Below are 27,495 nucleotides of genomic sequence, written 5' to 3' on the forward strand. Positions count from 1 at the left end.
ATCTACCGTTCGAACTTGATTCCTTTACAGCTTGGAAAATACACCATTCCTTTCAGTCAGTGAGCCTCCATTCTAAAATCTAAAGGATCTTACCTGTACTCAGGCCGGGACATACGAGCGTCACTCTGTCGCCAACAAGTTTGGAAATCTTGGCGTAAGTTCGTTTTAGTTGTGTCGTGTCGGGTTCGTTTTCCATCGCATCCGTGTCAGCGTCTTTCTTGAGTGATAGGACTTCTAGGATAGGAGATGGTGTATCTTCGAAGTCGCCGGTCACAACATTTAGGGTAACATTTCGCCAGACTGGTTCGGACGATTTTGACGGTTCATCGAGAAGACATTGATATTTTCCGGCGTCCTCTTGTTTCACTTTGTGTATTTTTAGCCTGAGAATGGTGAGATTGAGAAGTTTATTATGGAGTTTGATGTATTTTTCATTGAGAGGTTTAACGTCACTGTATAACGTCTAACTGCTAAGCTCTATAGTACTCACATTAACCTCGCCAAAAGCTAGTAGCACGCTATTAATTGCCCAGATGGTCACCCATCTGATGTATTGTTACTGAGATAAGAAAAAACACTTGAGAGAAACTAAAGTTCTACGTATTTTTTCTCTGGTAAATATTTATCAAGCTGAAAGTAGGAACACCTTATGCAACTGTCATGTGTGACAACTGTGACATACATACCATCTGCCAACTAATTTGATCCTTTTCCCTGAATCGCCAACTTGAATTCCATTTTTATACCATTGGACATTTGCATTGGTATCTTCGAAACATTTGAGCAAAATTCGGTCTCCACCTTTGACGTAAACTGCCGTCTCATTATCTGCAACCAAAAAAAGCTTTATGGTAGAATCCAAACACCTTATGCAACTGTCATGTGTGACAACTGTGACATACATACCATCTGCCAACCAATTTGATCCTTTTCCCTGAATCGCCAACTTGAATTCCATTTTTATACCATTGGACATTTGCATTGGTATCTTCGAAACATTTGAGCAAAATTCGGTCTCCACCTTTGACGTAAACTGCCGTCTCATTATCTGCAACCAAAAAAAGCTTTATGGTAGAATCCGTTTTACCAATCCCAGGATTATTTTGGGTTTGTGCAATCCGGATCTTGAGCTAGATTTTTGAAAAATCTTTTGTTTCTTGGTTAGTTCCAGGATAATATATGTCAAATGGTAGAAAATGAAGGTGAATTGGCCTCATTAATTGACAAAGTCCTAAAGCTACCAAGTGGACAAACGACTACATAAAGAATAAGAAGCCCAATGCACTTTTCATGAATAATAATAATAATAATAATAATAATAATAATCAGAACGACCTACACAAGGGGCTGTATATATTTAGGATATGTCAAATGGTAGAAAATGAAGGTGAATTGGTCTCATTAATTGACAAAGTCCTACAGCTACCAAGTGGACAAACTACTACATAAAGAATAAGAAGCTCAATGCACTTTTCATGAATAATAATAATAATAATAATACTCCCCACAAATATGAACAGAACGACCGACGTTAGTTCAGAGTACAGATAAATAATCGTACAATAACACAAGCCAGGATTATTTTGGGTTTGTGCAATCCGGATCTTGAGCTAGATTTTTGGAAAATCTTTTGTTTCTTGGTTAGTTCCAGGATAATATATATATGTCAAATGGTAGAAAATGAAGGTGAATTGGCCTCATTAATTGACAAAGTCCTACAGCTACCAAGTGGACAAACTACGACATAAAGAATAAGAAGCCCAATGCACTTTTCATGAATAATAATAATAATACTCCCCACAAATATGAACAGAACGACCGACGTTAGTTCAGGGGACAGATAAATAATCGTACAATAACACAAGAACATACTCGTACAGTTGTAATATTTTTTTTTTTTTTTATTATGTTAAATTTAGATGCGAGTGAATCTATTATGTCTGCTACGAGAATTAAAAATAGATACAGAAAATACACAACTGAGCTGTCAGTGCGAGAAATTGAGGGTGACGGTCTTAACCCTTTTCTAAACGAAGATGAAGCAAATCTTAATGATATAGTCCTCGATTTGCAACTGGACATTGACTATATTACACTTTTCCTAATTACTTAAACATACCCAAATTTCTAATAATTAAACAATAAAAGACAAATCACTAAGGAGTACCACATAATGTAGAAGGATATCTTTCATGGTGCTTTCACGAAAAACACGTGCATAACATGAAACTATAAAGGTTGAAAATGGAGAACGAATCAATCAAATCAATTTAATAGATTATGATCTAAGTGCATTCAAACAGGATGATACCCATATTGCCTATGAACACAAAGACAGCATCTAGGTTAATATTTATCATGTCAAACAAGAACAATATGTTGCAAAGTCGAAACAATGCTTCACAATGAAAAAGAAATGTATACTAATGTAGATATTATCTTCCTCGAAATGCTAGAATACATACATATTTATCAAACAACCGATGTAACATACAAAGAAAGATGTAAAACAATACATTGGGATTAGTTACCTATATGTAGATTTACAAAGAGCAAGCCACAACACACGTCTCTTGTAGACATTGCCACATCCTTAGATGGAGGGAAAACATGAAAGAGTATATAATCTATTGAAAGGAGAAAGAGGTGTTCAAAGAAATCAGAAAAGTGATAATCAAAGATACTCTGAAAGCGCAAATTGAGCTGTCAAGTCAATTGACAAAGTCCTATCACCGCTCATGCCAATATGCTTTGTGACGGGTGTATTAATTTATCCAGTTGGTTTTCATCAACATACTTCGAGGTATTCTGACTTGTAGATGATATTTTAGTTGCCAATAATGAAAAATTGATGAAAAGAGATGTCTAAAAAAACCTAAACCCATATTGATATATGTTTAAGTTTCGGTGCTCAATATTGTTGGATAAAAGCTCAAGATTTTATTTATCTTGTCTGCAGCACGTCGCGTCGTTTCAAATTGATTAGATTCACAATTAATATTAGTATTGAATTGATGAAAAGAGATGTCTAAAAAACCTAAACCCATATTGATATATGTTTAAGTTTCGGTGATCAATATTCTTGGATAAAAGCTCAAGATTTTATTTATCTTGTCTGCGGCACGTCGCGTCGTTTCAAATTGATTAGATTCACAATTAATATTAGTATTCTTGGATAAAAGCTCAAGACTTTATTTATCTTGTCTGCGGCGCGTCGCGTCGTTTCAAATTGATTAGATTCACAATTAATATTAGTATTGGTTTTGGCGAGTCTCAAGAGTTCTTTCCAATTATCCACGCCTTTCACGTGATGGTATTAGTCTTGCATACCAAACAGGGGTAACACGGTGTCAACATTGTCTCCGACTATCATTTAGTTCATAAATAATCACACACGTGATGGTATTAGTCTTGCATACCAAACAGGGGTAACACGGTGTCAACATTGTCTCAGACTATCATTAAGTTCATAAACAATCACCGTACATCTCCGGCCAACAGTTTGGTTGCAGATGAACGCCACTCTGAGCGAAATGTTAAAACAACATTGAGTTCTGTGTTTATACCTTGACAAATTGATTTAGCAGTGTAATATTTACCATTAGTCTCTGGAGATTCGTCATCTGGAGTCTGGTTAGGAGTACCAGGCTTCGAGTTGTGTTCTGTTCATTCAAAAATCCAAGGGTTTTTGATTTTTTTCCCCTCAGTTTGATGTGGATTACGGGTGTTTGTGTATGACTGTGATTACAAAAATCCACAAGCAAAAATGCAAATATATTTCTTTACGTAATATTTTGGGTGACATCATTAGCAGCTTCTACACTATACTTGGTCGATCGACATTACTGGAAAACAGTCCTTCATTATACGGACGTTCTCGTACTTATACAGTACTAGCTGAATTCCGTCGCTTCGCTCCGGAATCCCGCTAGTTCATCCCGAGGCATGGCCAAACTTGTGGAAAAGGCATGGCCGAACTTGTAGTTATCAAACTAAAAACATAAACGAAACTCAAATATTAGGCGAGCGAGGAAAAGTTTTCTATCCCGCAGTCTCTGCACTCTGTGTATTTCTTATGGAGATTTCAGCGATCAAAAATTGATCATATCTCAGGATCGGTGTAGATTTTCGCAAAATCCTTTCTTATTGCACACCTAGACCATAAAAAGAATATTCCTACCAAATTTCAGCTTGCAGGTAACACTTATGGGTATGGATACCTCATGTACATACTCGTATAATAATTGGTGACTATGAATGCTAAGCACGTGAGTCTCATGAGGTAGGTACTCTCTGATTTGATTGGTGATAACGAAAAATCTTCATCTCCATACCTAGGCAAATAATAATCGTCTATTGATTTTACAGGTCCCGCAGGCAACACTTATGGGTATGGATACCTCATGTACATACTCGTATAATAATTGGTGACTATGAATGCTAAGCACGTGAGTTTCATGAGGTACTCTCTGATTTGATTGGTGATAACGAAAAATCTTCATCTCCATACCTAGGCAAATAATAATCGTCTATTGATTTTACAAAGACCTAGCAAATATATTTGTACTTTTTAGCGAAGGAAAAATGGCCCTTATAAAAAGGGTGAACTGAGGGGTTCAATGAAATTGACGCATCGCATAGCCTTGCGCCGTTAATACTGTTAATTAGAAATAAAAGTATGAAGAAGAGCAAAAAGAAGTTGAAGAAGAAAGAGAAAAGGAAGAAGCAAAAGAAGAAGAGAAAAGAGAAGGCAGGCAGGCACGCAGGCAGACGTATTAATGCCACCTAAAGCACAGTTGCTGTACGTATAAAACAAATTAGCCTAAGCAGCTCTAATGTGAACAACTGTACATCATTTGGCAACACACATGGTTCCCCTCAGTTTGATGTGGATTACGGGTGTTTGTGTATGACAGTGATTACAAAAATCCACAAACAAAAATGCAAATATATTTCTTTACCTACGTAATACTTTGGGTGACATCATTAGCAGCTTCTACACTATACTTGGTCGATCGACATTACTGGAAAACAGTCCTTCATTATACGGACAAAAATGCAAATATATTTCTTTACGTAATATTTTGGGTGACATCATTAGCAGCTTCTACACTATACTTGGTCGATTCACATTACTGGAAAACAGTCCTTCATTATACGGACTTACTCGTACTTATACAGTATTTACCTATTTACTTATCAAGGTATCAATATTACTACCACCCTGTACACGTATGCCACTTGTCAAAACAGAATATCTTGGTCTGTCAGAAAGATCATAAATTTCTTCTTACTAAAACATCATCTTCACCATAATGCGTGGTTCCATATTCCCTTCTTACTTCATTACGAACTAAAGCCTCTGGAAGGGAGAGTTTGGTGGTTTTATGTGTCGTATATCAAATAAGATATCTAACATCGTAGCAAGTGACAGGGTAGTGGATATTTTAACCTAATTTTACCAAATTGTTCAGGTAATATTCTTGAATTCAGAAAATTTCCTGTGATTACTAACCCGTATATCAAAATAAGATATCTAACATCGTAGCAAGTGACAGGGTAGTGGATATTTTGACCTAATTTTACCAAATTGTTCAGGTAATATTGTTGAATTCAGAAAATTTCCTGTGACTACCATTTGTATGTACTTGTACCTACTGGACAATCTATTCCCATGTCTATGTATATTGTAGGTATAGTTTCCATAATTACTTCCATTTGTTTTTAATTAACATCATCTTCACCATAATGCGTGGTTCCATATTCCCTTCTTACTTCATTACGAACTAAAGCCTCTGGAAGGGAGAGTTTGGTGGTTTTATGTGTCGTATATCAAATAAGATATCTAACATCGTAGCAAGTGACAGGGTAGTGGATATTTTAACTTTATTTTACCAAATTGTTCAGGTAATATTGTTGAATTCAGAAAATTTCCTGTGATTACCATTTGCATGTACTTGTACCTGCTGGAAAATCTATTCCCATGTCTATTGTAGGTATAGTTTCCATAATTACTTCCATCTGTTTTTAATTCTTCAATTACATCGATTATGATTGTTTATCCTTTGATGATTACAATTATCATACTTGACCATCTGCAGATCGCACACTTTAGATAAGACCTAGCAAAGATATATTTTGTGATTTTTAGCGAAGGAAAGATGGCCCTTATAAAAAGGGTGAACTAAGAGGTTCAATAACATTGACGCATCGCCTTGCGTTGTTAATACTGTTAAGAGTGTTAAGTAGAAATAAAAGTATGAAGAAGAGCAAAAAGAAGTTGAAGAAGAAAGAGAAAAGGAAGAAGCAAAAGAAGAAGAAGAAGCTTAAGAAGCAAAAGAAGAAGAAGAAGAAGAAGAAGAAGAAGAGAAAAGAGAAGGCAGGCAGACGTATTAATGCCAGCTAAAGCACAGTTGCTCTGTACGTATAAAACAAATTAGCATCATCTTCACCATAATGCGTGGTTCCATATTCCCTTCTTACTTCATTACGAACTAAAGCCTCTGGAAGGGAGAGTTTGGTGGTTTTATGTGTCGTATATCAAATAAGATATCTAACATCGTAGCAAGTGACAGGGTAGTAGATATTTTAACCTAATTTTACCAAATTGTTCAGGTAATATTCTTGAATTCAGAAAATTTCCTGTGATTACCATTTGCATGTATACTTGTACCTACTGGACAATCTATTCCCATGTCTATGTATATTGTAGGTATAGTTTCCATAATTACTTCCATTTGTTTTTAATTCTTCAATTAGGTACATCGATTATGATTGTTTATCCTTTGATGATTACAATTATCATACTTGACCATCTGCAGATCGCACACTTTAGATAAGACCTAGCAAAGATATTTGTAATTTTTAGCGAAGGAAAAATGGCCCTTATAAAAAGGGTGAACTGAGGGGTTCAATGAAATTGACGCATCGCATAGCCTTACGCCGTTAATACTGTTAAGTAGAAATAAAAGTATGAAGAAGAGCAAAAAGAAGTTGAAGAAGAAGGAGAAAAGGAAGAAGCAAAATAATAATAATAATAATAAGAAGAAGAAGAAGAAGAAGCTGGAGAAGAAGAAGAGGAGAAAAGAGAAGGCAGGCAGACGTATTAATGCCAGCTAAAGCACAGTTGCTGTACGTATAAAACAAATTAGCCTAAGCAGCTCTAATAGGTATACATACAGGTGCCTATTGTTGTGGCAGGAAGAATCCAAACTTTTCCAGAGTCCGGAATTTCATTAGTCCCAGCTCTTATTGAATCCTATTTCATTTTCTTGAATCATTGTTGTATCTTTCAATCTTAGACGGCCGGCGCTTGGCGCAACTTTTCTAGTCAAGTAGTCAAAAATAGTGTCTCCAGTAGATAGATTTCGCTTTAGTTTCCAAAAGCAATAATGTTTTCTTCAGACTTGGAATGCCCTTATATGTTTGGAAAACAAGAAATCATGTATAATAACAGTTAGACATGATTTAAATTACAACAACACTCGCAACATTAGAACTCCAAATTCTATGACAGTTGAGAAATTTATGAACCAAAATTTTAATAATGTATCTTGCCAATAACAATGTGCTTCTCTTGTTCTCAGCAGATTGCCATTGTTCAAGTTGTAAGATCGTATTTTCTTACTTGACATGATAGATACTCGTAGTAAATGATACCTCTATTTGTTTGCAATTAGATAATGGTTCCGCCAAACCACTGAACTGTTCACGGCAGGCGTTAGCCCTTATAAAAAGGGTGAACTGAGGGGTTTAATGAAATTGACGCATCGCATAGCCTTGCGCCGTTAATACTGTTAAGTAGAAATAAAAGTATGAAGAAGAGCAAAAAGAAGTTGAAGAAGGAAGAAGAAAAAGAAGAAGAAGAAGAGAAAAGAGAAGGCAGGCAGACGTATTAATGCCAGCTAAAGCACAGTTGCTCTGTACGTATAAAACAAATTAGCCTACAGCTCTAATGTGAATACATCATTTGGCAACACACATGGTACTGTGTTGGCTAATTGTGTCTTGCCAATAACAATGTGCTTCTCTTGTTCTCAGCACACTGTTCAAGTTGTAAGATCGTATTTTCTTGCTTGACATGATAGATACTCGTAGTAAATGATACCACTATTTGTTTGCAATTAGATAATGGTTCCGCCAAACCACTGAACTGTTCACGGCAGGCGTTAACAAAGTCATCAAAGCAAGAATGGTCGCCAATATTTGAAACGAATAGGCAAGAAAAAGAAGAAGAAGAAGCAATAACCGCAGCAGCAAAAGAAGAACAAGAAGGAGGAGGAGGAGAAGAAGAAGGAGGAAAAGGAGGAGAAGATATGACAATTTTTACCACAATAGAACAGTTGCGCTTACTTGGGTGATGTTTCAAAATCATAGAGTAGGAAAAATGAGGACCAACGGAATTTTTCTTTTTCTCCTACGACTTCTAGATCCCGAGATAAAGTGATTTAAAAAATACCGGTAAATCGTGAACTTTGACGTCACGGCATACGCTCCCGTAGGCGATGACGTCACATCAAATTTCCCGATTAAAGCTCCCTCGCAGGCAACACATTAATGTGTTTGTGCGCATACGTTTCTGCGCATTTCTTTCTGCTCCTCCGCCAGAGTGCTTGCATAATGGCGCTACCTAGCGAGGCAACTGCCTGAAGTCTGACGTCACCACACATCTTTGAACTCTTTCATTAGAACGGAAAATGAAAATTGAATTTTCGACCTTTTACAGTTATTTTTCGGAGTTTGGACCTCAGATTTGTATTTTTCACTACTTTTTACGTAGGAATCGACCATTTAATAATAGTTTTTACCCATTTGCAACTGCTCCATTAGGTATGTAAAAACAAGAAATCATGTATAATAACAGTTAGACATGTATGATTTAAATTACAACACTCGCAACATTAGAACTCCAAATTCTATGACAGTTGAGAAATTTATGAACCAAAATTTTAATAATGTTTTGAATTATGAGATTGGTGATTTTTGTAATTTAAAAAATGACAAGCAGAGAAGAGACTAATGAACTAGAAAATATGGTGAAGAGGTGATTTGATTTATGATATGAAACTATTTATCTAATGAAGAAAAGAGTTAATAGAACATTGCAATGCAGACACAGTTATTCAGATTTCAGAATATAACCGTAGGTATTCCTGAATCTTTTGCAACCGAAATGAATCAACAAATAGGTAGGTAGGTACAGGTACAGCAAAAAAAAAAATGTATTTAATCAATTTATTTTTCCTTTGATTCATATTTGACTTCCCCAAACTAATAGGTGGGTACGTAGATTCTTGGATTGATACCCACATTGATTTCAAAATTGCTTTATTCTAATAATAAATTAATATTTTTGGCAATAAATGTAATACTCGTAGATCAAATAATACCACACACATTGAAACAAAATAGGGGTAAAATAAAAAAAATAAATAAATAAAATAAAATAATTCGAATAATAATACCCATATTGAATTATTTAGGGATCGCGCAGTGTTCAATACATATTAGTGGAGATGTCCATATTCCCATTATTAGTGGAGATGTCCACATTCCCATTCCAAGCAAATAATATCGTTGGTAAAGTCACCATAAGTAAAGTGTTTTGTTATTCACACGAAGTAGAAATGAGCTGTGTAATTTGTTTCTTTGTTATTCCTTTCTTTTTACCATTATTTTAATTGGAAGAAAATACAAAAATACACGTTGTATTGTTTTCTTGTATTCATTAGAGTTGGCGTTGTGATATCTATGTACAATATTCTAATATCAAACACATCCATCCTCGAATAAACAAGAAATACAATAAAATCCATTTCAGTATTTTCAGTCTGAAACTTCCTACAAGTTTTTTTGTTTAATATAAATGTTTTAATTGGATGTTCCACAGCTTCGTGAAATAGTTAATACTTAGTATCTATTATTCGTCATAAAATTTGAAATAATGGTGTAGGATGTGTGAATACTTTAATGAAGAGGATTAGGCAGTATAGGTACATATTTTATTGATCCGATAAATAATTTAAAAACTAATAAGCAATACGTATTTACTAATACCTTGTAGGAAAAATAACATAATATCTAAGGATTCTAAGGTATGCAATACAACTTCGTGAAAAATAAAGAAACCTTCACAAGTATCCACTTACTTTCCTAATGGATAAAAGTGCTAGTGAAACTTTTTCTTTGTTAAAGACAGTTAACGAGGAGTCATGTTTGAAAAGATCAACGCTTCTCAAGTGGTTTAAACGGTTTCAAGATGGCCATGAATCTTTTGAGGACGATCCACGTTCTGGTCGCCCCCAAACCTCAAAAACTGACGAAAATATTGAAAAAGTTGGTGCTCTGATTCGTTCTGACCCTAGATTAACTCTTAGACTGATGGTTGATAAACTTAAAATGGATAAAGAATGTGTTAGACAAATTTTGCACGAAAATTTTAACATGTCAAAAGTTTGCACAAAAATGGTGCCCAAGAACCTTTCAGATGACCAAAAGGAAGTTCGCAAAAATCTCTCTACAGACGGCCTAAATCAGATCGAAAGTGACCCCAACTTCTTGAAAAGAGTCATTACACTTTGATAAAAACGTCTCATTCATTCAGGTTAAAGTGATTTTCAAGTGTCAAGTGGTGTCTGTGTTGATCAAATTTATCAGTGTCTTCTTTATTCTTATTTACATATGTTTAAACTATACCTATGAAATATATAAGACCTTGTTTAGACTGCGGGAGTAAAGGGACTTTTCAGTCTCATTCTGAAAAAATCAAATCTGCCCTAAAAGGTACGAGATTTGACAGCGTAGATGCCGTTAAGAAAAAAGCGGCAGAAGTTATGAAAGGCCTTACACAAAAAGACCTCCACCACTGTTCCGATCAATGGAAAATTCGCCTGGAACGTTGTAGGGATAGAGGAGGGGAGTACATTGAAGGGGATAACTACTAAAGTTGGGTAAGTTAAACACACATCGTTTTATGGGAAAAGTCCACGAACTTAATAGCCACACCTCGTACACAGAGTGCAGAGACTGCGGGAGAGAAAACTTTTCCTCGCTCGCCTAATATTCGAGTTTCGTTTATGTTTTTAGTTTGATAAATACGATAAGGATAATATTGATATTGTTTCCTGTGCGTTCTGGGGATTTTTCAAGTATTTCTCATGATTCTTTTCCTTTTACCTATCTTCTAGGTAGACTACCCTAGAGCAACCATATCGGGATCTCCAGAACTAAACAAGGGATCTCCAGAAACATGTGTGCCTTTTATAAAAAACCCAACTGCTTCATTCAAGCTCTTGCAGGTTTCCACGTTCAAAAACCTTAGGGTTCCTACAGAAGATTGTATTGTTTCAATTTAATTATTTCGATAGCGATGCAACAAATTAGTTTAGTTTCTATCTAACGTATCTTCAATTAAATTAGGCATGAAATTCTTATACAAATAATTTGGGGTGCAATAGTCCTACATACTGGACTCCGCACACAGGAATTTCACCAGAAAAGACCCCCATTTCAATGTAATGTAATGTATACAAATAAGAGCTAACCAATTCCTAAGCTATAACAATAGCTATGCTATGAATGAAGGAGGGGTGATGCACTTGAAATTGACAAAGATCAGGTCAACTAATTTGATGTTAATGTCTGTTGTTATATAATTTGTATGAGGGTGTATGCTAGACGTTTATGTTTGGATAACATCAGCAGATGCATCTTCAGCTTCCTTAGCAAGAATAAGTGCTTTAGATAACACCCTGCGTGGAGCCAAGTTCAGTCTCGCCTTTGAATATGCATTTTCTTGCTTAGCTTTCCTTAGGGATTTCAGGGGACTTTTGAGCCATGATTCAGAATCACATACCGAAGCTTTTGGCGAAGAGAATGTTTATGTCTGTTGTTATAATTTGTATGAGGGTGTATGCTAGACGTTCATGTTTGGATAACATCAGCAGATGCATCTTCAGCTTCCTTAGCAAGAATAAGTGCTTTAGATAACACCCTGCGTGGAGCCAAGTTCAGTCTCGCCTTTGAATATGTATTTTCTTGCTTAGCTTTCCTTAGGGATTTCAGGGGATTTTTGAGCCATGATTCAGAATGACATACCGAAGCTTTTGGCGAAGAGAAACCTTTGTTAGGTACTAATTTTTCCGACGTGAAAGTCTAATTTTCCTGGACTATTAGTTTAGGTATGCATGTTCTTGCTTAGCTTTCCTTAGGGATTTCAGGGGACTTTTGAGCCATGATTCAGAATCACATACCGAAGCTTTTGGCGAAGAGAAACCTTTGTTAGGTACTAATTTTTCCGAAGTGAAAGTCTAATTTTCCTAGACTATTAGTTTATCCAACATTTTCTACATTAATCTAAATCTTAATCAGCTTATTGATGTCATTACATATACATAATAAGCACTCCCGTGAAGGTTATAGGCTATTTTCCGGTTCAATTTTGTTAAGCTACGCCGAGCAAGACCACTAAATGAATGAGTGACATGAACGGCCATGCCTTAAGGATTTACTAGCAGAAATTTCGGCTAGTAGGTACTTAATATTATGCTTTATGCACTTATAATCCCTTCTAATCAATGGCACGGGCTCAGATCCACATTAATAGTTAACAATATCGGATGTGCCGTACTTAATATTATGCTTTATGCACTTATAATCCCTTCTAATCAATGGCACGGGCTCAGATCCACATTAATAGTTAACAATATCGGATGTGCCTAATCATCTCTTGTATCTCTATATCTCTATAAAATCTCTATATCTCTATAAAATATTTCTATTATTGGTACTTATATTTTATTTTAATAACTTAAGTACCTACCAATAGCTATAGATATACGTATGCACTTTGGGTATGTGTGGGTTTTTGATTCCTCAATAATAACCCTAGTTATTCAAACGGAATTATTGAAAATCTATGTACAAGAACCATAAAAATGGTAATAAAATAGTAATTCCATCCAATGTGAATGGATCTCGTTCTTATAATATAAGATTTTAATAACTTAAGTACCTACCAATAGCTATAGGTATACGTATGCACTTTGGGTATGTGTGGGTTTTTGATTACCCAATAATAACCCTAGTTATTCAAACGGAATTATTGAAAATCTATGTACAAGAACCATAAAAATGGTAATAAAATAGTAATTCCATCCATAAAATATGAAATTGATTGTCTATAAAATTGAACATAAAACAAGACACCCTAGAAGCCCACTCTCTTTTCTTGTTACCTACAAAACCTAGGGATCTTCTCTATTGGGTAGGTACTTGAAAGCGCGGTCTTACCCTTTTCACGGTCGTAAAAATAGATGGTAATAAAAATTACTGGTTTATTTTCGAAAGAATTAGAAAAAGAAAGTTGCTCTTTTTATTGGGCCTAAATTTGTGAAGATTATGCTTACATTCAAGGGTGAACTATGTAATGGGTTAATGAAATTAGAAAGTTTGGTGTGATTCTCTGTCTATCCATTCTAATCTAAAAATCTTAAATGAAGACAAGGAATTGTTAATTTTTCTAGGGAAAATATGAATTATTTCTTCAATGGTATCTCAATAGGATAAAGAGATATCTAATACCTAAAATAGAAAGACAATAGCTGATCTGGCAACATACTCGTATTTGTATGTAGGTAATGATTCTCTGTCTATCCATTCTAATCTAAATATCTTAAATGAAGACAAGGAATTGTTAATTTTTCTAGGGAAAATATGAATTATTTCTTCAATGGCATCTCAATAGGATAAAGAGATATCTAATACCTAAAATAGAAAGACAATAGCTGATCTGGCAACATACTCGTATTTGTATGTAGGTAATTTGCGCTATTAGTGTTATTAGGATAAACTATGTCACCTCTTACGTCTAGATAGCCCTGCACGTCAATCTAATGTCAAGTTTAAGTCACTTGAAGTAAACACAAACGAGGGAGTTAAATCCGATCCAATAAAAAAGCCATATTTTACGAGAGAAAAAATCTTGGAACTACATCGCACTGATTTTATCCAATTAAATCTAATAAAGAAACATGAGGGTCAGAGAATGTGATTTGAGTATGGGAGAGACACTGACAGGACTTCTGGGATCCCTTCATTCCCTTCTGACTTCTGATTCAGGGTGAACCCTTGGATCTGGCATACAATGACAATGTTTAGAAAGTGTGCAATGAATATAGGTAATGTTCAACAATGGTTCTGGAACACCCTGTTATTCCATCCTTAATCCAAAGGGCGATATCCAAATACAATATAATGGACTGCAGATGTGAGGGCAAAGAACACTTCATTATGTGTGTGTGATAATAGCTCATTAAAATTGCGGAATCTCGCTATTTTTCGTTTTGCGGCAATCTGGCAATATTATAATGGTATAGGTTCTGTTTAAAATTTCTTTGCGATATTGCGGCAGTCCGTCTAAAGTAACATATATGTAGATACAAGTAAAGTGTTTTGTTATTCACACGAAGTAGAAATGAGCTGTGTAATTTGTTTCTTTGTTATTCCTTTCTTTTTACCATTATTTTAATTGGAAGAAAATACAAAAATACACGTTGTATTGTTTTCTTGTATTCATTAGAGTTGGCGTTGTGATATCTATGTACAATATTCTAATATCAAACACATCCATCCACTCTCTGTTTATACCTAGTCGTCCTAGTCCCTCTGCCAGATTTAAGGGAAACCATTTCCTATAGGAAACAAAATCAGAAGATCTCTATAAAGTGTTACCTGCAAACGTTGAACAAACACCATGATTCATTTACTCTGCATTACATAATGTCAGTCGTAACTTTGGTCTTGGTCACAGAAAACCAGCTTAGGGTGTGTGCTCCGTACCTACTTGTTATGAGTTCACGTGCATGTTTTTTTCATACAATATAAAGCACCCTCATAATCATGAAGTCATCAAGCTACCTGCTAAAAATAGAAGACATCAGAGATTTTTATGAAGCTCATAAAATTTTAAATGCACTGATGCACCTAAAGGAAATACGTGTGCCTATTTGTGGGCACCTATGCGGGTATACCTTACAAATCTGCGTACTATTTGTGTGTGCTTCTGTGTAAAACAATAGGTAGGACGGTAGCTATACTATTGGTGTGTGCTTCTGTGTAAAACAATAGGTAGGACGGTAGCTAATTGGTAATTTTAACGGTAGCTAATTTTCATACTGTGGACAGGAATGTTAATCTGTGAGCCTTACTCAGCTTAAGGGAAAACATTTCCTCTTCTTCTTCTTCTTTTTCTTCGCCTTTTCCCATGTTGGACTAGTCTACTCCCTGTTTGTAGTACCCTAGCTAGACGCTGATTCACTCTCTGTTTATATACCTAGTCGTCCTAGTCCCTCTGCCAGATTTAAGGGAAACCATTTCCTATATAGGAAACAAAATCAGAAGATCTCTATAAAGTGTTGTTTCTGCAAACGTTGAACAAACACCATGATTCATTTACTCTGCATTACATAATGTCAGTCGTAACTTTGGTCTTGGTCACAGAAACTCCTCCTCTTCTTCTTTTTCTTCGCCTTTTCTCATGTTGGACTAGTTTACTCCCTGTTTGTAGTCCCCTAGCTAGACGCTGATTCACTCTTTGTTTATATACCTAGTCCCTCTGCCAGATTTAAGGGAAACCATTTCCTATAGGAAACAAAATCAGAAGACCTCTATAAAGTGTTATCTGCAAACGTTGAACAAACACCATGATTCATTTACTCTGCATTACATAATGTCAGTCGTAACTTTGGTCTTGGTCACAGAAAACCAGCTCTGCAAACGTTGAACAAACACCATGATTCATTTACTCTGCATTACATAATGTCAGTCATAACTTTGGTCTTAGTCACAGAAAACCAGCTTTGTGCTCCGTACCTACTTGTTATGAGTTCACGTGCATGTTTTTCATACAATAGAAAGGCTTGTCCTATTGTCCCAGGACACGAGTACAGACTATGAGGAATAAAGAAGTCTAGAAGATGTCTAAGGTCATACAATAGAAAGGCTTGTCCTATTGTCCCAGGACACGAGTACAGACTATGAGGAATAAAGAAGTCTAGAAGATGTCTAAGGATGGTAAATACTCCAAGGATTAGACAGGACAAGAAATCCCATTATTTGAAAAGCGTGTGCCCACCAACAACCGACCATGCTGTGATCAGTACATACAATAGAAAGGCTTGTCCTATTGTCCCAGGACACGAGTACAGACTATCAGGAATAAAGAAGTCTAGAAGATGTCTAAGGATAGTAAATACTCCAAGGATTAGACAGGACAAGAAATCCCATTATTTGAAAAGCGTGTGCCCACCAACAACCGACCATGCTGTGATCAGTAATTCAGTATAATGAATGCAGTGGTGTACATTCGAATAAATATGCAAATACCAATCTTGTACCTTCCTAACGAGATAACTAGAGAGGCGGACAGGTCATTTTATTTATTTACTCGTAGGTATCTATCCTTTTTCTCCAACTACCTTGAGGGCCTGTATTAAAATCCAGGAGCGCACACTTTTGCTCTCTAAAGTGAAACATTTTCCCTGCTAGTCTTAGAATCTGAGGGCCTGTATTAAAATCCAAGAGCGCACACTTTTGCTCTCTAAAGTGAAACATTTTCCCTGCTAGTCTTAGAATAAGTTATGACTGTTATGAGGCAGCAATAGCCTCAATTGAAAAAGAGACTGACACCCGTACCTATAAGCAGTTGTCTCATTTGGACCTCAACATTTATAAATATAGGGCGGGAGCCTGCCTTGAGCCGCCACAGTCAGGAGAAGAATAAACATAGGGACAGAGTATTGTCCGAGTACTGCACATTATAGCAATAATTGTCAACAAGGCTAGACAATAAATTGCATCCACTTTGTGATTGTTCAGATTGTGTGCTTGTTCTAGCACTGAGATGATTCCAGGATAGAATTGCAGGTTTAGTCTGGGTACTCCCATAGATTTTACTAAATGTCAAAGGAGAATGCTATATGATGCTTCCTTTTATAGGTTTGGAGAATAGGTACCTACGTGTTTTAAAATTGACCCAAAATGTTGGGAGTAAACTCGTACTTGTCCGTACGTACATCCTCCTTCTACCTACTTACTTTTTTTTTAAATTTCCTGTGACCGCAGATTACCTACTGAGTACTGACCTACCTAACTCCGTCATTTGAAAAAGTATTGAAACCCGTGAATACCTTTCTTTTGAACGACTTTAGATGTAGAAATCTGGCTAGACTACCGTAAGCTCCAATTATAGGCAGATATTTTCAGTGTATTACTAAACATTAGGGGTCCCTCTAGATTGCAACTGTTCAAGTTGTAAGATTGTATTTTCTTACTTGACATCATAGATACTCGTAGTAAATGATACCTCTATTTGTTTGCAATTAGATAATGGTTCCGCCAAACCACTGAACTGTTCACGGCAGGCGTTAATTTTAAAATTGACCCAATATGTTGGGAGTAAACTCGTACTTGTCCGTACGTTCATTCTCCTTCTACCTACTTACTTTTTTTTAAATTTCCTGTGACCGCAGATTACCTTCTGAGTACTGACCTACCTAGCTCCGTCATTTGAAAAAGTATTGAAACCCGTGAATACCTTTCTTTTGAACGACCTTAGATGTAGAAATCTGGCTAGACTACCGTAAGCTCCAATTATAGGCAGATATTTTCAGTGTATTACTAAACATTAGGGGTCCCTCTAAGTCGCCAATATTTGAAACGAATAGGCAAGAAAAAGAAGAAGAAGAAGAAGAAGAAGCAGTAACAGCATTTCTTTCTGCACCTCCGCCAGCGTGCTCGCATAATGGCGCTACCTAGCGAGGCAACTGCCTGAAGTCTGACGTCACACATCTTTGAACTCTTTCATTAGAACGGAAAATGAAAAACATTAGGGGTCCCTCTACATGTCCCTGCGGGGCCCCTAAATGCCTTGTGCTTGTGCCGCGGGCGCTTCGGGGAAGGAATACATATACACCAGTGTAATCCATACATCTTGAGAATTAGAAACCAAGGTTAGAAAAATATACATACATATTTATTTAAAAAAATCTGGTGTGAACATCACACGACTTTCCTTATCCTATTGAATGGTGCTTATTTGGGTGTTCTGTTGTAACATTTACAATGAAAATTGACCCAAAATGTTGGGAGTAAACTCGTACTTGTCCGTACGTACAACCTCGTTCTACCTACCTACTTTTTTTAAATTTCCTGGGACCGCAAAGTATCTACTGAGTACTGACCTACCTACCTCCGTCATTTGAAAAAGTATTGAAACCCGTGAATACCTTTCTTTTGAACGACTTTAGATGTAGAAATCTGGCTAGACTACCGTAAGCTTTAATGAAGAGGATTAGGCAGTATAGGTACATATTTTATTGATCCGATAAATCATTTAAAAACTAATAAGCAAAACGTATTTACTAATACCTTGTGGGAAAAATAAAGGAATTTCCTAGGTACTGTGGGTAAGTGCAGTATCTAAGTACATTTTACATAATATCTAAGGATTCTAAGGTATGCAATACAACTTCGTGAAAAATAAAGAAACCTTCACAAGTATCTACTTACTTTCCTAATGGCTTTTTTTTTATTTTAAGAATGACTGAGGTGTGAGGTAAGTAGTTGGGATGGTTTTAAGTAATTTCAATGAAGTGCGTTTTTCATCGTTTACTTCCCTATATCAGAAATGTTTTCAAGGATCTCTTGTTGCAAAGTTGCCTATCCAACTCAATACTTCACGAGAAGCTATTAAATTAATTATGTAATCAACCGAAGCTAATATTCTAATGAAGACACAATAGAACTTACCGCTAGCTCGTGGGTCTGGTGTCTTTTGTATTTCCATTATGTCCAATGTAAACACAACTTCCGCCTCAGGCGAACTTCCTGTGTTGTGTTCTGGGCGCAGAATATTAATGAGTTGCAACCTTGCCACAGTGCCTAGTGCAGCTTTTGACGACAGATCCCATAATATTGCTGCATATATTATGCATAAGATAGCCAAAGATGTGATCAATAATACCTACTCTTTATGGGAGTTCAACCAATGGGTGGGACTATTGCCCGAGGCAATGGGCGCATAAATAAAACAATATTAGCAATATCTAATACGAGTACCGAATTCTGTCCAGTACCTGTACTGTACTGAGAAAAGGGACTTTGAAGTCTCCTGGAATAATATCTATGGAGATACGTTTTTAATGTTTGATGAAAGTCTAGTATTCTAGATTTTTTTCAAGTTCTTCAGAATATCTCTGCAGGTACCCTCAAATTACTCTGAAGTGGTTCCACTGTTCCAGAGGAAATATTCCTTTTTGATTACTGATAATACCCATCCCTCACATCCTATATGATTTCCTGGAAACTGTGGAGATACGTTTTTAATGTTTGATGAAAGTCTAGTATTCTAGATTCTTTCCAAGTTCTTCAGAATGTCTCTGCAGGTACCCTCAAATTACTTGGAAGTGGTTCCACTGTTCCAGAGGAAATATTCCTTTTTGATTACTGATAATACCCATCCCTCACATCCTATATGATTTCCTGGAAAATGGAGATACGTTTTTAATGTTATTTGATGAAAGTCTAGTATTCTAGATTCTTTCCAAGTTCTTCAGAATGTCTCTGCAGGTAGTGGAAGTGGTTCCACTGTTCCAGAGGAAATATTCCTTTTTGATTACTGATAATACCCATCCCTCACATCCTATATGATTTCCTGGAAACTGTTTCTGGTGTTGTTGTTCCTTATCTTTTATTTACTTCTGGATTTCGATCATGTTGAATAAAAACGTCTCATTTATTCAGGTTAAAGTGATTTTCAAGTGTCAAGTGGTGTCTGTGTTGATCAAATTTATCAGCGTCTTCTTCATTCGATAAGCATAATATTGATATTGTTTCCTGTGCGTTCTGGGGATTTTCAAGTATTTCTCATGATTCTTTTCCTTTTACCTATCTTCTAGCAGTCTAGCTAGACTACCCCAGAGCAGCCATATCGGGATCTCCAGAACTAAACAAGGGATCTCCAGAAACATGTGTGCCTTTTAAAAGAAACCCAACTGCTTTCATTGACCCCGAAAAGAAAAACATTCAAGCTCTTGAAGGTTTCCACGTTCAAAAACCTTAGGGTTCCTACAGAAGATTGTATTGTTTCAATTTAATTATTTCGATAGCGATGCAACAAATTAGTTTAGTTTCTATCTAACGTATCTTCAATTAAATTAGGCATGAAATTCTTATACAAATAAGAGCTAACCAATTCCTAAGCTATAACAATAGCTATGCTATGAATGAAGGAGGGGTGATGATCAGGTCAACTAATTTGATGTTAATGTCTGTTGTTATAATTTGTATGAGGGTGTATTCTAGACGTTCATGTTTGGATAACATCAGCAGATGCATCTTCAGCTTCCTTAGCAAGAATAAGTGCTTTAGATAACACCCTGCGTGGAGCCAAGTTCAGTCTCGCCTTTGAATATGTATTTTCTTGCTTAGCTTTCCTTAGGGATTTCAGGGGATTTTTGAGCCATGATTCAGAATGACATACCGAAGCTTTTGGCGAAGAGAAACCTTTGTTAGGTACTAATTTTTCCGACGTGAAAGTCTAATTTTCCTGGACTATTAGTTTATCCAACATTTTCTACATTAATCTAAATCTTAATCAGCTTATTGATGTCATTACATATACAAAATAAAGAGGGCATTTTTTAAGGGAATAGGTATCTAATATATTATAAAAATGAATGTGTGTGTGTTTGTTCGAACTTTATGCCTGGCCAAACCGCTCATCCGATTGCTATGAAACTGTCAACTTATTGCTTGCACTCCCGTGAAGGTTATAGGCTGTTTTCCGGTCTTCGAGGGTAAAGCATGCACATTCTTCAATATTAGAACAATAGCTCCTCAACATGACTATCAACACACATGGCACTTATGCTTTAACATGCACTTGGGTTACAAACAATACACCATTTCGAGGGTAAAGCATGCACATTCTTCAATATTAGAACAATAGCTCCTCAACATGACTATCAACACACTTGGCACTTATGCTTTAACATGCACTTGGGTTACAAACAATACACCAATAAAATCTGGTTCATAAACATCATTATTAGGTTTAGGTAGGCCGCTCCTCAATTTTGGGGTGCGTTCTCGAGAGCTGTTGTAATTGCTATCTTTTGTACGAAAAGAGGAGAAAAAGGAATTTCGATTTGGGGCATTTTCAAAATAACTTTGAAAATATAAGTCATTTCTGTAAGAAATATGTAGAAATTCTACCCAGTTTTCCGGTTCAATTTTGTTAAACTACGCCGAGCAAGACCACTAAATGGATGAGTGACATGAACGGCCATGCCTTAAGGATTTAAGGCTAGTACTTAATATAATGCATTATGTACCTATATGAGACACCGATTTCCCTTCTAATCAATGGCACGGGCTCAGATCCACATTAATAGTTAACAATATCGGATGTGCCTAATCATCTCTTGTATCTCTATATCTATTCTACCCAATTAATTACAATTTGTGCTCTCTAAAGAGAAAGAGCATGGAATAGCGAAGAGAGTCAAAGGAGTATGGATATGTGCGAGTATGTTTTTGTTTACAGAATTTGATATTATTACTGTTTATGCTTATTGGGGATATAATTTTAATAAATGAATCATCATTATCATCACGGGGTATAACGCTTTAACGTTTCACATGATCAGCAAATTCTGAGAAATGTGTTGATATTATTACTGTTTATGCTTATTGAGGATATAATTTTAATAAATGAATCATCATTATCATCACGGGGTATAACGCTTTAACGTTTCACATGATCAGCAAATTCTGAGAAATGTTTTGACATTTACATTTGAGCAGACGCCATGCCCGTTCTTCCTCGGTTTTCATCAGTCTCTTATTCTTTCCGCCAGTTACTTTCTTGTTTGCCTCCCTTATCATGGAAATAGGTATTAGCGAAGTTGATGCAAATAGTTTTAACCTTATAATATTAGGCATCAATGAAGTAAATTAGGTAATTCGAAGTATGTAATAATTTGGAGGTGAAGCCATGCTGTAGTAGTTTGTTGAAAAAATATACACTTACCAAAATTTGAAAGTATATATTATCTAATTGATAGTTGAACGAGATCCAAAGGGTTATCCTAGTAGGTTCTAAGTTCAGCACTGGTATAATCCATGGTTCGATTGGTGTAAAATCACACTGGTCACTCGCACATTAAGGGGAAATAATCTTGACATGTCAGCATGTGGATTTTCACTTTTCAGGTAACAATTAAATTCAAAGGAGAACTAATAAAAAGCTCATTTACACATTTGCATAAACTTTAATGATAGTCGCTACGAATTTGGACTTGAAGGCAACAGGAGTTGTTAACAAATTTTGTGAGTTTCTTGTAATTTTGTTTGAAATGTTATAAGAAAACTAAAAATAAATATTAATTTTATGTTTTCCCAGTTTTCTGATAGACAGCTTTGTTATCGAGTTAATGAATCACTCTATTCTATTTTGTGATAAGAGTATACGTAAAGGTACCTACCGTAGACGTATAAAAAAGCAAAGAAGTGGGTACATAGGTAGTAGGTAGGTATTATCTATGTACATGGTATACATACATGTAGATTGAGCTATCTATGTACATGGAGAGTACAGATCATTGAACATCGTGTACATTTCCTCGTCATATCATGTTATTAATACGTTAAGTATAGAATTCAACGGATTTTTTTCTCTCTTCTAACTCTAACGGATATTCAAAAATAGGATGGAAACAGAAACGACCCATTTAGAATGAGAAGCTTCCGTTTCCCTACCGGACGAGAGAGAGAGAGAGAAGAAGGAGAAAAATCTGGTGTGAACATCACACGACTTTCTATTACATTTGCGGAATACGTATTTGAAAAAAAAAAAGAAATAAAAAAAAAAAGAAATACCATCTACCGTACTTACATAACTAACCTGCCTCGGTGGTCTATTGAACAAAAATTTTGCCCGGTAATCCAGAACTACACGGGTTCAATTCCTGTTAGTAAGGTAAAGAAGTAGCAGACTGAAAAGAAAAAAAATTCTCATAATTTCATTATATTTGGAAAGATTGGTAACTGTCAGATCTAAAGGTAAAGTCCAATGAAGAAAGTAGGCATCTAAGGTAGAAATGTTATTGGTGACAATTAGTCATTCTTTTATCCATGTCCATTAAATCATTCTTTTACCCATGACTTTATGGAATTCTTTAATATTTAATGCGTTCAGGAAATTCCCAACTGGATCTTCCATTTATTTCATAGATCTTTGCTTAATCCGTACCTCTACGTCCATGGCTCCGAAGGGATTCACTAGTAGGTAATTCATTCCTTACTTTTCTATAAACATAATTATTCTTTCTTTTGTAGATAGATACGGATTTCTTTCTTTAGCTTGTTTACCATATTACTTTTGTGTTTTTAATCCGCAAATTTCATCTCAATGATAGTCGCTACGAATTTGGACTTGAAGGCAACAGAAGTTGTTAACAAATTTTGTGAGTTTCTTGTAATTTTGTTTGAAATGTTATAAGAAAACTAAAAATAAAATTCTTGGATTCGCTACACGAAAACACGCAAGATTATGAATGTTATGAATATTAATTTTATGTTTTCCCAGTTTTCTGATAGACAGCTTTGTTATCGAGTTAATGAATCACTCTATTCTATTTTGTGATAAGAGTTATAATATCGCGATTGATCGTCAAAATAAGTTACCTAGGTATATCTAATTGGTAAAAAGTTTGGTCGGAAATTGTCCGCAAAATGTTACTTTATTTACTATCACTGTTCCTGTTAGTATCGAGTTACCATTTGAATCCTTTTCACAACACTAAATTTTTAAAAAAAAAAATGGGTAATCACAAATATTTTTTGCTGGAAATTTACAGATTTTGCCTTTAAAAATTAATGGTAAACACAAAGAAACTAGTATTTAATTAATGTAGGTGATTTTTTTCGGCGGTTAGAAAATATCGCTGTAAAAATATCAAAATTTCACCTCACACGTGCGCTACGGAACCACGAGAAATCAAAATAACTGAAATAATAATTTCAAACGAAAGGGACGCGTCTTGAGTTCTAGGAGAGGAGAAATCATGTATGCAAACAAACACTTCCCCTTCTTTCGTTCTTGTCATTGGCTTCTGATTGGTTCATTTGCAGTTTGAAATTCGAAAATTATATAAATTTTCGGAAATTAGCCAAAAAAATAAATGGAGAAAAAGTAAAAAAAAACGTTGTTTCTTGGATTTATCATGTATCTCAGTACCTAGATGTTGTGTTTTTCAATTACTTATACTAACTAGTACGAAAACGAAATAAATAGAAAATCAAGAACATGAACATGCAATACTAACACATAAACATGGAATAGAAAATGCTTATAAATAGGTATGAGGAATAGCCATAGACAGACTGATAGACACCTCCAGTAAAACATTGGTCCAGAACTTAAAAACAATTGAGCTTTGTTGTTTACATTTGAGTGATTTTAGGATTCTGTTTTTACTTTCTATTACATTATGTATAGGGAACCTATTCCAATGTAATGAGAAAGTATTTGAATCGGTTTCAAATTTTCAAATGCTGAACATGGGGATAAATGTCCGTTTTGAGGTCCCCCGAGTCTAACACATTCAAATTTAAGAGTTATGGGAATCAACGCCTCTCTAATATATTGATTGGTATAGGTCTATATCTATATGTATGTATATATTTTTCAAATTTCGACATTATTCCAAACACCCTCTGTAATGTAATAGAAAGCCGTGTGATGTTCACACCCAGAGTTTTACTTTCCTCATTTGAATTGTTTAGATTATACCTACCATTCACTTGTTTAAATTAGACGGATCTATTTCTGATTCTTTAAATCTAAATTAAAATTGTATTTTAGGTTCCTAAATTCTCAATCTCTAATCGCTCCTTTGTACATTATAACTAGACCTATGTAGGTAGGTACTTTTACATACATAATACGAGTATACCCTATTTGTCTGTCTTGTAAGAAACTAGGTACCTCTTCTTCTTCGTCGCCTTTTCCCGTGTTCAGACGGAGTCGGCGTTTTTCGTCAGCCTCTCAATCAGCACTTAGGTAATAGGGTGATTGCTTTGTGCTGACATTAACTAGGTTTTGGCTACGAAAAAAAAATAGGTAAAAGCTACCGGTACACCGTTATAAAAACAAATCAGTAGACTGTATAAATAAAGCAAAGAAGTGGTACTCATAGGTAGTAGGGTAGGTATTATCTATTTACATAGGTTACATTACATGTACATTGAGCTTATCTATGTACATGGGAGATACAGATCATTGAACATTTCGTGTACATTTCCTCGTCATATCATGTTATTAATAGCTTAAGGTATAGAATTTCAACGGGATTTTTTTCCTCTCTTCAATAACTCTAATGGAAATTTCAAAAATAGGTATGGAAACAGAGACGACCCTTTTCTTACAATGAGAAGCTTCGTTTCCTCAAAATCGGACGAGAGAGTTATCGAAGGAAGAAGAGAGACAAAAACGGGTGTATGAAGCCATATACGAATTCAAGTTTTTGAACGCGCGCTGAGTCAGGATGGGAATTGAAAATATAAAGAAGCCTATGTAAACACTGAGTACTTTTGTGTAAGGACAGTCACAATTTCATCAGGAATAGCTCGAGCGTTTTCTCGTGAAAAAGAGTACAAACAAAAGTCTATATAGCATAACAGACAAGCCATACATACATAGCAGACAGACAGACAGACAGAGACAGGGCCAAAGACAGTGTCATTTTTCTAATGTGATTTTTGTAATCGTAGATGCACTAAGGATTAAGGTTAACTAAATTTCGACGGTTCTAAGCAATGTAACCAGACATAATCTACCAATAATATTTATATAGATAGCACTGAAACACAGATACGCTTTTCCAAGGTATTTTATTATTATTTCAAAAAAAAATCTCCATGTAATAAAAGGGATCCGGTCCCAACACTGTAAAATCCACTTTGTAAAAACTCCGAAAATTTCGATAACTCCCGTGAAATTTCTCATCATAATCCGACATGTCAAAACACGAAATGCAAGGTAGGTACATTAAATTAGATTACCTATATACATATATCAGGGAAGCCGGCCAAATCAGACTAATTATTACAACATCCGTTTGTTCAGAAGAAATTCGTAGCAAGAAATCCATTTGACTAATGGAGATTTTAACATCATGGATGAGATAAAATGCTTAACATTCTCAGTATTTAGAATTGCCAAGTTCATTCCGATTTGTTTCATGTTTCTTTTGAGTAGATATCTGTGACGTGATAGAAGTGTGCCTGTCCTGAACGCAATTATGTACCTACAAATTCTATACAAAATATTATGGGAAAACATTAAACTACATCTTTCTGACTCCCCATGACTTCACGTGACATGATGGTAGTCTACCTTTACCCTCACGCCCAAAGTTGTCCAAACGATTTTTAATGAAATGTTCATGAGACGTTTAACTTACACATCTTGAAATTCAGGAATGGCGAAAATTTTGGCGCCTCTCATTCGATGACTGTTATCATCAGCAATTTCAGATCCCCAACAATCTTCACATACCAAACTGATTCGACTGATTCACGTGTTGATAATTTCGTCAGTAAGATACGCATTGGTCATTCATTAGCAGTTGACAACACGCGTATTCCCTTGTATAGCGAATGCAGAGGTCCGGCAGAGTACCAACCCAGCAAATATTGCTGAGGGCCGTTCTCAGGGGGTTTCATCCGGTCCCATTTGGGCCAGGCTTCTTAAGGGAGAGTCAGGAACCAGCATCGTCTGGCTAGGGGGCGTTAAACAGAGTAGACTAGCGTCTGGTTGTGTGACTATAAACAGGGAGTAGAACAGCTAACCCTAACCAGCCTAGCGAGCTGATAGGGTCAAAGGGTTCTCTCTGCTTGAAAAGAACAAGCACAAGTGACTGCTGTTCAGGACGAGCCAATTAAACATGGCTAGAGACCATCACCTTAGTATACTGATCGGTGTAAAATCAAACTGGTCACTCGCACATTAACGGGAAATAATCTTGACATGTCAGCATGTGGATTTTCACTTTTCAGGTAACAATTAAATTCAAAGGAGAACTAATAAAATGCTCATTTACACATTTGCATAAACTTCAATGATAGTCGCTACGAATTTGGACTTGAAGGGAACAGAAGTTGTTAACAAATTTTGTGAGTTTCTTGTAATTTTGTTTGAAACGTTTTAAGAAAACTAAAAATAAAATTCTTGGATTCGCTACACGAAAACACGCAAGATTATGAATGTTATGAATATTAATTTTATGTTTTCCCAGTTTTCTGATAGACAGCTTTGTTATCGAGTTAATGAATCACTCTATTCTATTTTGTGATAAGAGTTATAATATCGCGATTGATCGTCAAAATAAGTTACCTAGGTATATCTAATTGGTAAAAAGTTTGGTCGGAAAT

General features: G+C 35.6%; 1 protein-coding gene across 1 annotated transcript in view; it reads right to left on the reverse strand.

The window, feature by feature from the left end:
- The window catches only part of LOC103524925 (fibroblast growth factor receptor 2), a 48,905-nt gene that overhangs the window by 7,893 nt on the left and 13,517 nt on the right, over positions 1-27,495 (reverse strand). Inside the window, exons 5-6 of the mRNA XM_026820189.1 lie at positions 687-828; positions 94-383 (exon numbers count right to left, since the gene is read on the reverse strand). Of these exons, the coding sequence (XP_026675990.1) occupies positions 94-383; positions 687-828 (432 nt within the window). The remainder of the gene's footprint in view (positions 1-93; positions 384-686; positions 829-27,495) is intronic.

The sequence above is a fragment of the Diaphorina citri genome, unplaced genomic scaffold, assembly GCF_000475195.1.
Source record: "Diaphorina citri unplaced genomic scaffold, Diaci psyllid genome assembly version 1.1 scaffold127, whole genome shotgun sequence".
In the NCBI taxonomy this organism is placed as follows: Eukaryota; Metazoa; Arthropoda; class Insecta; order Hemiptera; family Psyllidae; genus Diaphorina; species Diaphorina citri.